Genomic DNA, 16,432 nt, shown 5'->3' with positions numbered 1-16,432 from the left:
CATTCAAGTCATCTTGAATGCTTAGTCTCCCTGCCAGGGCAAATCCTGTGTGACCCTGGTTAGTTGTTTATGTTTACCCCTGATGCAGCCTTATTGGCGAAACTAAACGAGGCCACATTTGGATAAAGACTTTTTTGGACTTCACAGTGTCTGCTTTGGTTGCTGCAAAGACACTTAGCGCCTCTTTTTTTGGTCTGCAAATACTAGTCATACCAGAACATTATACTAAAATCTTAGCTTCAGTAACCAAGTGTGTGTGTGTGTGTGTGTGTGTGTGTGTGGGGGGGGAAGAAGGAAACTGCCAATTTGATTTGATTTTTAATTTTTTTTTATTTAACTTCTGTTTCTTCTTTACTGCAGTCTTAACTCTGAGGAAAGAACAAAAAGTTTCATCAGTTTCAAATATAACATTGCAAATCCAAATCACATTTACCTCTCAAACAGATTTTTTTTTTTTGGGGGGGGGGGGGGGGGGCAACAATGGTCCTGTAGCAAGGAAAAAAAATTCATTCGGTCTTTTACATGCTAATTTTCTTTCCTTTAGTCCGAAAGGATCAGTCCAGATTTGTGAATTATGCCCATCAACCAGCAAATGGAGATAGAGGGTACAGCAGATCTCTGCCTGAAAGAATACTGTGCATATGCTCTCAGCCAGTATTTGATATCCAAGCAGTGAAGTCAAGAAGTACTATGCAACTCCTGCCTCCTTAAGAATGAAAGACTATCAACAGAGGAAACAAAAGAAAAGAACAAGCAATCAACCAACAGCAACTCACTGAGAAGGGCAGGTTCTGGACTGTCCTTCAGGACTAAAGTAAAGAAAATTAGCAGGTAAGGACTAATTTTTCCTTCCATTATGTCCCAAGGATCAGTCCAGACTTGTTGGATGTAAAAAAGCAGTCCTCAAATTGAATAGGACACAGAAACCCCCAATGCCCTGAAGAAACTTATGCTCTGGCAGAAATATTCACGTGATAATGCTTCAAAACGTTGTGCTGAGATGACCATGCAGCTGATCGATGAAGCTCATCAACTGACATGGTTTGAGCTTCCACAAAAGTAGATAGTGCTCTGGTAGAATGCACCTTAACATTCAGAGACACTTTCTTACCTGCCAGAATATAGGTGGATGAAATTGCTTTAGATACCTTCATTCCCTTTCGAACACCAGAAATTAGGAGAAAAATAATCTGAGCATCAAAAATCATTGGCAGCTTACAGCTAATGGAGGACCTTATGAACAAAGGAAAAGGCAAGGAGTGGGAATAGTCAGGCTCTTCAAAACAGACCAGAGTTGCTGGATGCAGCTTTATTGGAGGATGACTCAACAGGGTACCATGTTTCAGCACACACGGTGCCTTCCTCAGGAGTTTCGTTGTCTGTTTATGGAAATATAGATCCTCCATGTGTGGATCTGAATGGCAGTGGTCTTTAAAAAGACCTTTGTGGTGGTATTTGTCGTACTGAATGGCACGGTACCCTGTTGAGTCATCCTCCAATAAAGCTTCTGATTCACATCCTGCATCTCTGGTCTGTTTTGAAGAGCCTGACTCTTTGTGGGATATCTGTGTTCTTTCCACTTCCTGTGGTTTTGATCGGACCTTACGAACATCCAGAAAGTGCAGAGTTTCAAAATCCACAGCATAGTCCTACCTGCAAAAGGGCAGCTTGGCTGATTTGATATGAAAGGATGAAACCACCTTGGGCAGGAAGGGGAAAAACAAACAAAAGAAAAAAACTGTCCAGATTGTAACCCCCGACTCTGACAAAGAAATGGGTCTCTACAGGACAACACTTGAAGCTCAGAGACACACCTAGCTGAAGACATAGCTAAAGAAAGAGTCTTCAAAGTGAGGTCCTTCAACTAGGCCAAGTGGATAGGCTCAAAGGAAGATCTCTGTAGAGCCTTCAGCACCAAATTCAGATTCATTCTGGACAAGTAGGCTTACAGGGCAGATTCAAGTGACTGACCCTTTTTAGGAATTTAACCACATCTAGATGAACCGCCCATGAAAAAATTTTGAAGGCACCCTCGGAAACAAGCAAGGGCAGCGACCTGAACCTTAAGTGAATTAAGAGCTAACCCTTTTCTAAAGCCATCCTTTAAGAAACCTTGCAGAGATGAACTAAATGGATAAATGATGCGTGCAGCACACTAGTGTTCAAAAGCTCTTCACACTCTGACATACACTGCAGACGTTGAGCACCTGCGAGCCTGAAGGGTAGTAAAGACCTCCTCTAATGTCTTTTAACCTTTCAAGAGCTAGGCCTTAAGACCAAAGGGGGAGGGATCTTCTATTGCTATGAGTCTCCAAGATAGAGGACCTTTTTGAGACACAAGGCAAATTGGTGGCTCTATCTGAAGCTGAATTAAGGCAGTGTACCAAGCTTGGTCTTCTGGGCCAATCTGGGGCCAAAATTACCACTGGGCCTGACTGACGAGCGATGCACTGAAGAACTCTACCCATCCTCAGCCAAGAAGGGAACACAGAGTAGACTGTTGGATGGACATGCCAGAAAAATATCTAAACCAGGGGGGTACCCAAGGCCCTCACCAGGTCAGGTTTTCAAGATTTACACTATGCATGAATACACTGAGATCTATTGCATACAATAGAAGCAGTGCAAACAGAACTCATGCATAGTCATTGTGGAAATCATGAAAACCTGACTGGATTCCAACCGTTGAGGACCGAGGCTGGATATCCCTAATCTAATCCCTCTGACTCACTGTCCCTGCAACAGCTGAAGAACATGCAAACCCGAGCACTGAGGTTAGTCGCCATGAGGTCCAGGATTAGAACCCCCCACCATGAAGTTATGAGCTGGAACGCTTCCAACAAGAACTTCCACTCCTCCAGATCCAGAGAGTCCCTGTTGAGGAAATCTGACTGAGTATTCAAGCTGAGATGAGAGGAACAAGAATCTGTGCCCACTGGAACAGTAGGTTGGCCCTCCTGGCTAGAGGAGTACTCTTGTCACCTCGTCTGTTGACATAGGCCACTGCCATCATATTGGCAGATAAAAGCCTCACCGGCTTTCCTTACAGAAAGGAAAGCAACTTTCTGAATTGCTCCAAGCTCCAGGTTTATAAACTTCGGTTGCAGACCAGCGACCCCTTGCAGTGAGAAGACAGCGAGTCCCCCAGCCTGATGTCCATAGCAACTACTACCCACTCTGGTGAAAGCCAGAGGAAGCCCCTTCTGAAGATTGGCAAGAGAAGGCCACTAAAGTAAACTGTGCCTCGCATGAAGTGTCCAAGGGAGACTAACACCATAATCCATGACACTGGAGATCAGCGAGAAAGCAGCGACAACTGGAGTGATCTTGTGCATTTTGGCCCCAAGGAAGAAGCTCCAAGGTGGAAGCCATGGTCCCTAAGACCTGAACATAATCTCATGTCCATAAAGGCTCGAGTTGATGCGAGGAGGGGAGAAATCTTCTCCTCTCTGGTACTGGACACCCAGGTACTCTAGAGATTGAGTGGGAGTTAGCGGGCTCTTGGATCATGTTGACTACCGAGTCTAGGGAGCAAAGCAGAGCTACCATTCCGGAGGTGACAAAGGCTTTCCTGACAAGAGAAGGCTTTGATTATCCACCTGTTCAAGTAAGGATAAACTCTTAATACCGTCCCGCCTTAGGCCACTACCACGACTTTGAAGAAAATTCTTGGTGCTGTAGAGAGACCCAAGGGCATTGTGCTGAATAGTGAGCTCCAAGAACTGAAAAACTGAGAAACCGCTGAGGCAGCCAAATGGGAATGTGGAAATAAGCTTCTTCAAGATCTAAAGATGTTAGATATCACCTGGTTGAACAGAGCTTATTACAGAGCGCAGAGTCTTGAAGTGCTGAACCCTTAGTGCCTTGTTCATATGTTTGAGATCTAACAGGACGAAAGGAGCCTCCTTTTTTGGGAACCACAAAAAAAAAAAAAAAAAATGGGAGTACCTCCAGAGGAACAGGCTGAACTGTCCTCAACTGCTTGTAACTTTTTGGGGATTCTAAGTGGACAAAAACGCCACCTTGTATCCTTCATGATCTCCAAGACCCACTGGTCTGATGTGAATTTGGCCCACTCCTCGTAAAATCGTGCAAGAGGACTTGCAATGGCCTCCTCCAAGGAGTGGAAGAAGTTAGAAGCTCTGGGGTTTGAGGAAGAATTATGTTTGTCGCCTCAAAAGGAAGACTTTCGCTGTTAAAAATGTGATCTCTGAAAGGAGGAGGTGGAGGAAGAACTAGACTTTCTTGTTTTAACACTTGGCCTCCTGAAATCGGAAGCGAGATTAGGGAGACTTAGATCAGTCCTAGGGAAAAATGTTGAATTTTAAAGTCTCTCAGATTATTAACCAAATTTTCAAGTCCTCTCCAAACAATAATTTACCCCAGAAAGGGAGCTTTGCTAATTTGCACTTGAACTGCACATCAGCTGCCCAATGTCTGAGCCACAACCACCGTCTTGCAGAAACTGCTAAAGCCATATGTTTAGCAGCTCAGACAATAAATCCACTGGAGTCAGGTCTAACAGTCCACTCATCTGAAGACAAAGGCTGTTGTACCAAGGAAAAACTTGTTCTGGCAGCATAAAACCTGCAAATAGTAGCTTGCAGGCACAGGCCTGCTACCTTAAAGGAAACTCCAATCTGCGGTTGTGGACATCCTTAAGAGCGGTACCTCCTTCTACCAGAATAGTAGTTTTCTTAGTGACATGGTTAAAAGGTGAAAGAGGCTATTAGAGCCAAAAGACCATCCGTCAAAGAATGGGAAAAGGATCTGAATGAAGAAAAGCAAATAAGCACTGTCAAGCTAGATGCAAAGCATTGATAAAGAAGGCTAAAAGAGAATATAAAGAAAATTTGCTGCACAGACAAACTCATAGTAACACTAAACAGAAAGCCTGTGAGGAATCTGAGGGACCGTTAGATCATGAAGGACCAAAAGCATCACTCAGGGAGGACAAGGCCATAGTGGAAAGACTGAATGAATTCTTGCTTCGGTCTTTACAGAAGATGTAAGAGATCTATCTGTACCAGATATGGTTTTCAAGGGTGATGATGCGGAGGAACTGAAAGAAATCTTGGTGAAACTGGAAGACGTACCAAGCCTAAATAAATCACCTGGACCAGATGGCATTGAAAGAACTCAAACATGAAATTGCTGATCTGCTGTTAATGATCTGTAACCTGGTCATTAAAATCATCCATAGTACCTGAAGATTGGAAGGAGGCCAATGTAACACTGATTTTTTTTTTTAAGGGTTCCAGGGGTGATCCGGGAAATTATAGACCAGTAAGCTTGATGTCAGTTATAAAAGAATAAAATTACAGAACACAGACAAATATGATTTAATAGGACAAAGTCAGCATGGATTCAGCCAAGGGAAGTCTTGCCTCACCAATTTGCTTCATTTCTTTGAAGGCATGAACAGATCTAGGTTGTATAGTAGACAATTCACTGAAATCTTTTGCCCAGTGTGCGGCAGCAGCCAAAAAAGCAAACAGGATGCTAAGGATGCAAAATAAGACCAAGAATATTATAATGCCTCTAGCACTCCATTGTGCGACCTCACCTTGAGTATTGCGTTCCAAGTCTGGTCACTGTATCTCAAAAGAGATACAGTAGAATTAGAAAAGATTCAAAGACGAGTGATCAAAATGATAAAGGGGATGAACTCCTCCCATATGAGGAAAGGTTAAAGAGGTTAGGGCTTTTCAGCTTGGAAAAGACAGCTAAGGAGGGATATGACTGAAGTCTATAAAATACTGAGTGGTGTAGAACCGGTAAAAGTGAATCAATTTTTTACTTTTTCAAATAGTACAAAGACCAGGGGGACATTCCATGAAATTACATAGAAATACTTTTAGGAGGACATTTTTTCACTCAACAGTTAAGCTCTGGAACTCACTGCCGGAGGATGTGGAAACAGCGGTTAGGGTATTTACAATTAAGAAAAGGTTTGGACAATTTCCTGGAGGAAAAGTACATTATTACTGAGATAGACACAGGGGAAGCCCACTACCTGCGCCGGGTTTGGTAGCATGGAATGCTGCTACTAACTGAGTTTCTGCCAGGTACTTGTGACCTGGATACTGGGCTAGATGGACCATTGGTCTATTCCAGTATGGCTACTCTTATGTTCAGCGTTGATTAGGGCATCTACCCTAGATAATTTAAACCTATCTACATCATGAAGAATAGGATAGAGAATAGACATATCCTGTGCTACTTTGAAATTTGGTGTGTCCGTTGTGCTGAAATGAGTTCCTGCACAACTTCATGTATATGAAAAAGACTTGGGAGGCTTTATTGTCGCTGACATAAGTATCAGAAGATGGACGAGCCTGTGCTAAAGGAGATGAAGTTTTCAAGATTTCCAGAGCTTTAGTGATAAGAGCAGTTAAGTTCCTTCTCTGTGGAACAGCCTAGCCACATGTCTCTCTATAAGAGTGCCAGATAAGAATGGCCACAAGCCACTGACAGGACAATATAATCATGGCCCGAAGCTACTGAAATCTCACCTAGATCTAGTCTCCTTCTCTTAGAAGAGAGAGTGATCCTTTGAAGGAAGCTGAGGTAAAACCAGGTCACGTGCAGGCTAAGACCTCTTAAGCAAGTAGGCCTGATGCAACAACTGTACAAACTCAAGTGAAAATGGGGCTCCTTCAGCTCCCTATGCAATTCCCAAATTTTAGGTGAGGTCTGCAGGAGCAAAAAAATGTGTTGTCAAGAGGCTGATGGAGGCACAAAAACCTCATCCGCTTGAGGAGTAGAGTGGATCCACTGAAATGGTTGCTGACACACAGTCTAAACTTGGGGGAGGAGAACCCTGCTGAAGCCGGACGAAGCACAAGTTCTGCAGCTGCTAGGCACTAAGTGACTGACGCAGCAATAAAGAAACAATGTCCCCAGAGTAAACATGCCAGGAAGACAAACACTGTTTTTTTAAACCTTAAGGAGGTAGGTGAATGTGGGGAGGGGAGGGAACTGGCACACCAGCGCTGTGTAACCCTAGTAGCGCTCTAGAAATGTTAAGTAGTAGTATCTGCTTTGCAGTATAGCTTCTCAACCTCCAGCTCAACTTGCCCAATTTTGTAGCCCAGGAGCAAATCACGTTTCAGTCATAGTGATGCACAATTAAGTCCCTACCTGCCTGCTGGAGATAGAGAATATTGGCTAAGAGCAGGCTAAGACCTGCCATATCTCCACCTGCTGGTAGATGGGCATAACCCACAAGTCTGGACTGATCCTTTGGACGTAATAGAAGGCTTGATTCTTCAGTCAGCTGGGGTTGAGATGCAGCAGAGGCATTTTCAGAGTCCCTGAGAGAGTCAGGTTATTGCACATGGCCCTCCAACTGAGGACTAATCACAAATACAGGGCTAAAGCAAACTAAATGGGAAAACAGAGATAAAAAAACGTGAGGGGACATAACACCAGAATTCTGCCCTTGATTCAACTGTGTTAGAAGCCTAAAACTAAAAGGTAAACAAAACACAACTTACAAGCTGGGCACTCAACAGCACCACTGTTGATGTCATCAATAATGTCATGGGGGTGCCTGCCATCCACATTGCAGCCAACAGATTGAGCTGTACCCAGAATCTCTTTAATGGTTCCTGTAACAGAAGCTACCAGCTTGAAATTGCATAAATCAGATGTACACCTGAACACCCTGGAATAAATTTACTCATCTTCCTTTGACTCAACAAGTAAAAAAACAAAACAAATAATTAAAATAAAAAACATTAGTTCTCTCTCTCTGCTTTAAAAAGGTCATCATCTTAAAAGATTATCACTGTTGCCACTTTAAGAAAAAGCAAGAGGGCATGCAATGACCACATCTTCAGACATTTATTAATGTAAGATGTAAACTGAGAAAAAAAAATGATCCCCACAGCAAGGAATTACTTCACTTAAATACAATAAACTCTGTAGTTGTGTGCTTACCAGAGAGATCCCTGGCTAGGGACCTGTGTCGCATTTGGCGTGCAATGTTGATAATCTCATCCATACTGATATTGCCATTGTGTTTAACTGGAAACAAAGCAGAAACGGATGGTTAGCTGACATTCTTTTTAACTCCAACTTTAATATCTACTATGTTATGTAATATATATTGCATGGAGTTCATTATACTCATCAGGCTCCTTATATAGTACCAGAAAAGATGTTATCTGAGAACCCTTAAGACTCTGGGCATATCTCAGTTTGGCCACATTTTTCCGAGTAAAAACCCATACTCAAGGCACATTACATAAACACATTACACATCAATACCTAACTGAATGCACAATTTAATGTTTCAATCTTTTTTTATAAGACAACAGCAAGTTCATCTGAACAATGAAACATGAAACTATCGACTTTTCAACTCCATAACTACCCCCCCTTCCCATCCTCCCTCCCCACCCACAAAATCTACCATATAGGGCACAACTTATAGGTCAACAAACAGTCAGCCAATATAGATCTATAGGTTTAATAAACGGCTCCCGGCAGATGGGGTTAAAGTGTTCCAAAATGGGCTCCAACATTGTTGAAATCGTTCATCGGAGGTAGAGGTAAAGTCTCAAATTCCTATTCGCTCCATACACGTTAAAGAAATCACGCTTGTACGCCAATGTTGAATCAAAGAATAGTTGCCAGAAGCCCTCAGCCAAAATAACCTGTTTCGATATTATAGTGGCTTTAGTCACAAATGCTGCATATCTGCATGGAGTTGGAGGACCCAGTTTAGGATGACTGAATAAAAGAGCAGGATCATAATGCCATCCTGAGTGCCACATTTTGGAGACTTGAATTAATAGCTCTTTCCAGAAACTTGTGATACCACAGCATGACCAGAAAATATGTCCAATGTTACTCCTTCAGTTCCACACTTTGGACAAGATCCCCATGGAGATAGTCACATGTGAAAGGCTCGGCGGGGGGATATGTATAAAAGTAGAGCGAATCTGTATTGAAGTTCCCAGTGTGCTGCAAATGGGGAAAGGTGGAGAATAGCAAGGATGTGTGCCTTAAGTTAAGAAATAGTCAGGGAGACTTGCAGGTCTTTGCACCACAGTGTCAGGAGAAGAGTATAATCCAGTTCTGATATAGTGTCGATGCCGAGGAAAAAGACACACTCTGTTGTGCCTCTTATGAAAACGCTGTAGAGTTCTTCCTCTACATCTTCAGCCAGGGCCTCCAAATGTAAACATTTTATATAATGTCTCAACTGAACAGAATAGAAGGGAAATGGGACTTGATCTACCGCCTTTCTGTGGTATTTTGCAACTACATTCAAAGCGGTTTACATATATACAGGTACTTATTTTGTACCTGGGGCAATGGAGGGTTAAGTGACTTGCCCACAGTCACAAGGAGCTGCAGTGGGAATCAAACCCAAAGTCCGCTGCACTAACCACTAGACTACTCCTAGAAAACATCCGTGTGTGATATAGCAAATTCTTTTTGAAGATCTCAAAAGGATTTGATTCGCCCTTCTGATGTCACTACTTGTAGCAAGTATACAATATCTTGGTTACGCCATTTGCGAAAAGTGGGGTATAGTTGACCTGGTATAAAAGCTGGGTTATTACATATTGATAAGTAATGTGTCACTTTAGGAGAAAAATGATGCAAACGGCAGATCCAGATCCATCTCCAAACAGCCTTAGCATTATGGAGATCGTCAACATCTTCGGCGCAGTACCTCCCCGTTGCATGCAGAAGACTACTGAAGTGAACTGTAGGAGACAGCTGGAGTTCCAGGGACGTGTTAGAGTAATCCTGTGCAGAGCGGAACCAATCATTAACACGTCTCATACTGCTTGCAATTTTAATGTACCATATGCTGATCAAGCCCAGATCCCCATACACCACCAGAATATACAACATTAAGATGGGGAGATGGGCTCTCCCACCCCTCCAGAGGAAACACTGCAATAGTTTATGCAATTTCTTTTCATCTGACAATTTCAGGTACAATGATATGAGTTGAAATACATATAACCACTTGGGGACAATGAACATATTGTACAAGGCTATACGTCCCAACAAAGAGACAGGCAGTGGCGTAGCAAGGGCGGGGCAGTGGGGGCGGTCCGCCCCAGGTGTCATCGGGTGGGAGGGGGGGGGGGGTGCTCCGCTCCCGCTGCTCCGCCTTAAAAAATTTTTTTTTTCGAAGCGCTGGAAAGTGGCAGGCAGCGCGCCTCGCGTCTGCCCTGCTAGTAAAGAAGATCTCACTGACGTCGTCGCCCTTCCCTCATTGAGTCTCGCCCGCCCTCGCGGTAATAGGAAGTTGCCTCAGAGGGGGGCGGGACTCAATGTGGGAAGGGCGACGATGTCAGTGAGATCTTCTTTACTAGCAGGGCAGACGCAAGGCGCGCTGCCTGCCACTTTCCGGCGCTTCGAAAACAATTTTTTAAAGCAGGACAGGGTAGGAGAACGGATCTGGGGTCGGGTCGGGGGGACTCAGAGGGGAGAAGGGGATTGGGGGGGTGGGGGCGCTCAGAGGGGTGCTTAAAGGGGATTAGGGAGGGTGGGAGAGCATCAAGGAGGGGAGAAGGGGATTGGGGAGGGGTGGGGGAGCTCAGAGGGGTGCCTAAAGGTGATTAGGGAGGGTGGGAGAGCATCAAGGAGGGGAGAAGGGGATTGGGGGGAGGGGAATGCTCAGATGGGAGAAGGGGTCTGAAGCTGGAACTGGGGTCTGACATGGGGGCAGGAGGGAAAATGGGTCCATGCCTGGGGCAGGTTGAGAATGGGTCTGGGGCTGAAAGGGGGGGGGGGATGCAAGGCATGTGGTGGATGAAGGGAACTGGAACTGGGGGCTGAAAAGAGGGGGCAGGGAGAGAGGGGACAGATCCTGGATGGAAGGGGGGCACGTGAGGGAGGGCAGACCCTGGACAGATGGGAGAGGGAGGGCAGACGGATTGAAGGGGCAGAGAGAAAGGGCAGATGGTGGGTGGAAGGGGAGAGAGAAAGAGGGCAGACTGGGGCAAATGGTGGATGGAAGGGGCAGAGATAGAGGCCAGATGTTGATGGAAGTGGGAGAGAGAGATGGCAGACTGGGGCAGATGGTGCATGGAAGGGGCAGAAGTGGATGGAAGGGAGAGAGGGCAGGCAGTGGATGGAAGGGGCAGAGAGAGAGGGCAGACACTGGATGGCAGAGAGAGAGCGAAGACAGATGCTGGATAGAAGGAAGACAGTGAAAAGATGAGGAAAGCAGAAACCAGAGACAACGAACTGTAAATATATATTTTTATTTTTTTGCTTTAGGATAAAGTAGTATTGTAGCTGTGTTAATAAATGTTTATAATAGAACATGTAAATAAGGTCATCTTTTTATTGGACTAATTTTAATACATTTTACTTCCGGAGAACAAAACCCCCTTCCTCAGGTCAGGATAGGACACTGTAACAGTACTATACTGAATTGACCTGAGGAAGGAGGTTTTGGCCTCTGAAAGCTAAATGTATTAGTCCAATAAAATGATATTATTTGTTTTATTTCTATTTGTTAATTTGTAAAGTGGTGATTGGTATTTGTTAGTTTTTTCAAATTTACATCTGCTGTCTTTATATTTTGCACAGTACTAGAGGACATTTTCTGTTTCTGTGGTGTTGCATTGTATGCAGAGTCTGGCATCGGGGGTTCAGTTTAATTTTTGTCTAAATAGAAAGTTTATGATTACTTATTCTATAGTGGATTAGGGTGTATCTATTTGTGAAAAAGGCATGGCTTTCGATTGGCATTGACTGTGCAGGATCGACGATCTGTACTAATCTGTCTGTTTTCGTTTTACAATAGGTGAATTGATGTTCTAGTGCTCACTGTAGTGTTTAAGATGCATTCCTTTTCCTTGTGTGACTCGTACAAATTACTGCTTATGGTATGGTAGAATTGCTCTATAGGTCCTGAGTGTTTTGTATTCTCGGTATGCCTAGTACTGGATTTGGGGGGGGGGGGGGGTGTTAAAAAATGACCGGCCCCGGGTGTCAACTACCCTACCTACGCCACTGGAGACAGGTAATGCCTCCCACGCTTGCAACCTAAGCTGTGTCTCTTGTAATAACCGCTGTATGTTTAAAGCGTATAATTGTGTGAGATCTCCTGGTATGTGCACTCCTAAATATTTAAGTGTTCCCTGTGCCCATCTAAGAGGAAAATCTCCCCGCCATTGTGCCTGTGTATTAGGCAGTACTGAAAGAGCATAGGATTTATCTATGTTCAGCATAAATCCCGAATACTTCCCAAATTGGCTCAGGCATGCAAGTAAAGATTCGAGAGATTGAGATGGATTAGTCAACATTAGTAATAGATCTGCATATGCTGGGGTTTTAATATGTTGGTCTGCAAGAGATACCCCCTTCACTGTATTCAACAAAGAGTTTTACGCAGGAGCTCCAAAGAAAGTAAGAATAGTAAAGGGGAAAGGGGACAACCCTGCCTAATGCCTCTTGCGATAGGGAATTCTGTCTCCCTAATGCCATTTACTAGCAAACAAGTCGTCAGGTGACAATATTGCCTGCAAAAACCAACCCTGGAACCCCATGTGAGACCGAGTTTGGAGTAAGTAGTCCCATTTTACCCTGTCAAAAGAATTGGGCCATAGCAAGCAGCAGACGTCTAATATTATGCACCAACTGGAGATGTCGTTTCAACCCCACCTGCTCCGATCCTATCCTATCAATCTGGGTAGGCACTGTGCCAACCGTTCCGCTAAAATCTTGGATAACAATTTAATGTCTACGTTTAATAGCGATATAGGTGAGTCTGAATTCTTACAGAGTTTTAAATACATTTCATTACCATCTAAGAACGAAACACTAAAATCATACAAAATACTATATAAACTAAAAGACACTTAGGCTAATATCCTTAATACTGTAGCAAGTTTTAAATTATTGAAAAACTCAAAAACACTAAGATGGAGTCAGCAGTCCAGCAACGAGAGGGGTGCTATTCAGTCTTTTGCGTTGAGTGTCGCATGTATGATTATCTCCCATCTGGTGAGATGTCATGTGTGTGTGCCCGATGAAAAGAGCTCCTAGCTCTTAGAGAACGTGTCTGTTCTCTTGAGGCTAGAGTAGCAGACTTGGTGGAGCTGAGAGAGACAGAGAGGTACATAGAGGAGACCTACAGGGATGTTGTAGAGAAGTCCCACCTCCAGTCTGGTAGCCCTTGTGCTACCTTGGAGGAGGGAGGTCTCCTAGACGGAGAGCATCACCCTGGTGAAGTAGGAAGTACTTTTGTAGCCAGGACCTGCCCACCAGGGGATGTACTATCCTCTCACACCGAGGATATGTCTCCAAGTACTGCCCGGGAGGGAAAGGTTAGGACAGCCATTGTAGTTGGTGATTCAATCATTAGGCATATAGACAGCTGGGTGGCTGGGGAACGTGAGGATCGCCTGGTGACTTGCCTGCCTGGTGCGAAGCCACGGACCTCGCGCGTCACCTAGATAAGATTTTGGATAGTGCTGGGGAGGAGTCGGCTGTCTTGGTACATATAACATAGTAACATAGTAGATGACGGCAGAAAAAGACCTGCACGGTCCATCCAGTCTGCCCAACAAGACAACTCATGTGTGCTACTTTTTGTGTATACCCTACTTTGATTTGTACCTATGCTCTTCAGGGCACAGACCGTATAAGTCTGCCAAGCACTATCCCCGCCTCCCAACCACCGGCTCTGGCACAGACCGTATAAGTCTGCCCAGCACTATCCCCGCCTCCCACCACCGGCTCTGGCACAGACCGTATAAGTCTGCCCAGCACTATCCCTGCCTCCCAACCTCCAGTCCCGCCTCCCACTACCGGCTCTGCTATCCAATCTCGGTTAAGCTCCTGAGAATCCATTCCTTCTGAACAGGATTCCTTTATGTTTATCCCACGCATGTTTGAATTACGTTACCGTTTTCATCTCCACCACCTCCCGCGGGAAAGCATTCCAAGCATCCACCACTCTCTCCGTGAAGAAATACTTCCTGGCATTTTTCTTGAGTCTGCCCCCCTTCAATCTCATTTCATGTCCTCTCGTTCTACCGCCTTCGTATCTCCGGAAAGGTTCGTTTGCGGATTAATACCTTTCAAATATTTGAACGTCTGTATCATATCACCCCTGTTTCTCCTTTCCTCCAGGGTATACGTTCAGGTCAGCAAGTCTCTCCTCATACGTCTTGTTACGCAAATCCCATACCATTCTCGTAGCTTTTCTTTGCACCGCTTCAATTCTTTTTACATCCTTAATAAGATACGGCCTCCAAAACTGAACACAATACTCCAGGTGGGGCCTCACCAACGACTTATACAGGGGCATCAACACCCCCTTTCTTCTGCTGGTCACACCTCTCTCTATACAGCCTAACAACCTTCTAGCTACGGCCACCGCCTTGTCACACTGTTTCGTCGCCTTCAAATCCTCAGATACTATCACCCCAAGATCCCTCTCCCCATCCGTACCTATCAGACTCTCGCTGCCTAACACATACGTCTCCCGTGGATTTCTATTCCCTAAGTGCATCACTTTGCATTTCTTGGCATTGAATTTTAATTGCCAGACCTTAGACCATTCTTCTAGCTTCTTCAGATCCTTTTTCATGTTTTCCACTCCCTCTGGGGTGTCCACTCTGTTACAGATCTTAGTATCATCCGCAAATAGGCAAACTTTACCTTCTAACCCTTCGGCAAGGTCACTCACAAATATACTGAACAGAATTGGCCCCAGCACCAATCCTTGAGGCACTCCACTACTCACCTTTCCCTCCTCTGAGCTAACTCCATTCACCACCACCCTCTGGCGTCTGTCACAAATGAATAGGAAAATGTGGGAGAGAGGTTCTTGAAGCCAAATTTAGGCTCAAGTAGAAAGCTCAAATCCAGATCCTCTAGGGTAGCATTTTCTGCAATGCTACCTGTTCCACATGCAGGGCCAAAGAGACAGGCAGAGCTCCAGAGTCTCAATGCATGGATGAGACGATGGTGCAGGGAGGAGGGTTTTAGATTTGTTAGGAACTGGGCAACATTCTGGGGAAAGGAGAGCCTATTCCGAAAGGATGGGCTCCACCTTAACCAGGGTGGCACCAGGCTGCTCTGGCATCGGCATTTAAAAAGGAGGTAGAGCAGCTTTTAAACAAGAAATGGGGGGAAGGCCGACAGTCGCTCAAAAGCGCATGGTTCGTGAAAAGGTATCTTGCAAAGATACCTCACAAACAGGGAAGATAGGGTTTCTGGATAGTGAGGTTGCACAACAGACCGTGGTAGGCCAGCTGCCCTTAAACACAACCAAAGATCAGACAAAAGATGGCAAATCAATAGTGTCCAGTACTAAGCATCATGCAAATAGGAACAAACACTCTGAAATGTCTATATGCAAATGCTAGGAGTCTAAGAAATAAGATGGGAGAGTTGGAATATATTGCACTAAATAAAAAATTGGACATAATAGGCATTACTGAGACCTGGTGGAAGGAGGATAACCAGTGGGACACTGTCATACCGGGGTACAAAGTATATCATAGTGATAGGCTGGACCGGACTGGTGGAGGGGTAGCATTGTATATTAACGAGAGTCTTGACTCAGATAGATTACAAATTCAGCAGGACACAAATCACACCTTTGAATCACTGTGGGTTGAAATTCCACGTATAAAAGGGAAAAGGATGGTGATAGGAGTGTACTATCGTCTGCCTCGCCAGGATGAGCAGCTAGACGCAGAAATGATAAAGGAAATCAGAGACGCAAACAAAATGGGCAATGGGATAATAATGGGTGACTTCAATTATCCAAATATAGACTGGGTAAATGTAACATCGGGACACGCTAGAGGTACAATTCCTTGATGAAATCAAGGACAGCTTTATGGAGCAGCTGGTTCAGGAGCAGATGAGAGAAGGAAAAATTCTAGACTTGGTCCTTAGTGGAGCGCATGATCTGGTGAGGGACATTATGGTACTGGATCCGCTTGATAATAGTGATCATAATATGATCAGTTTTGATATCAACCTTGAAGTAACTATACACAGGAAGTCAAATACGTTAGTGTTTAACTTTAAAAAAAGGAGTTGTGTCTTCTCCCATCTCCTAGCCCTGATAGGGAGGGGAGAAACATTACAACCTCATAGGCTGTAAAAAATAAGATAAAACACTTGGACTCAGTTAGGTGCAATCAGCCATATCTTTATTTATATCTCACAGAGCCAATATACAAAATAATTGTTTTCTCTCTGGAGCAGGTTGTCAGTCAGCTGCGCACCCTGAAAGACAAGGACTGCTCAGCTAACATCTCCTGGACATCACATAAATACTGTTACGAGTTCTGCCTTCCCAGAAATCATGTGACTTCTCCCAAACTAACATGATCATATATGGATATTCCTGTAATATTCTGTTATTCTTTATATGTATACATATATGGACATTTCCTACATTATATCATCCTCTCCTCTTATA

The 16,432-nt window shown here is 44.3% G+C and overlaps 1 protein-coding gene across 1 annotated transcript in view; it reads right to left on the bottom strand.

Annotated features, from left to right (window-relative positions):
* Positions 1 to 310: 310 nt before the first annotated feature.
* The window catches only part of RPL12 (ribosomal protein L12), a 130,871-nt gene continuing 114,749 nt past the window's right edge, over positions 311 to 16,432 (bottom strand). Inside the window, exons 5-7 of the mRNA XM_030206574.1 lie at positions 7,945 to 8,031; positions 7,500 to 7,613; positions 311 to 368 (exon numbers count right to left, since the gene is read on the bottom strand). Of these exons, the coding sequence (XP_030062434.1) occupies positions 367 to 368; positions 7,500 to 7,613; positions 7,945 to 8,031 (203 nt within the window). The 3' untranslated portion in view covers positions 311 to 366. The remainder of the gene's footprint in view (positions 369 to 7,499; positions 7,614 to 7,944; positions 8,032 to 16,432) is intronic.

The sequence above is a fragment of the Microcaecilia unicolor genome, chromosome 6, assembly GCF_901765095.1.
Source record: "Microcaecilia unicolor chromosome 6, aMicUni1.1, whole genome shotgun sequence".
Taxonomy (NCBI): domain Eukaryota; kingdom Metazoa; phylum Chordata; class Amphibia; order Gymnophiona; family Siphonopidae; genus Microcaecilia; species Microcaecilia unicolor.
This window is presented reverse-complemented; position numbering and strand designations above follow the sequence as displayed.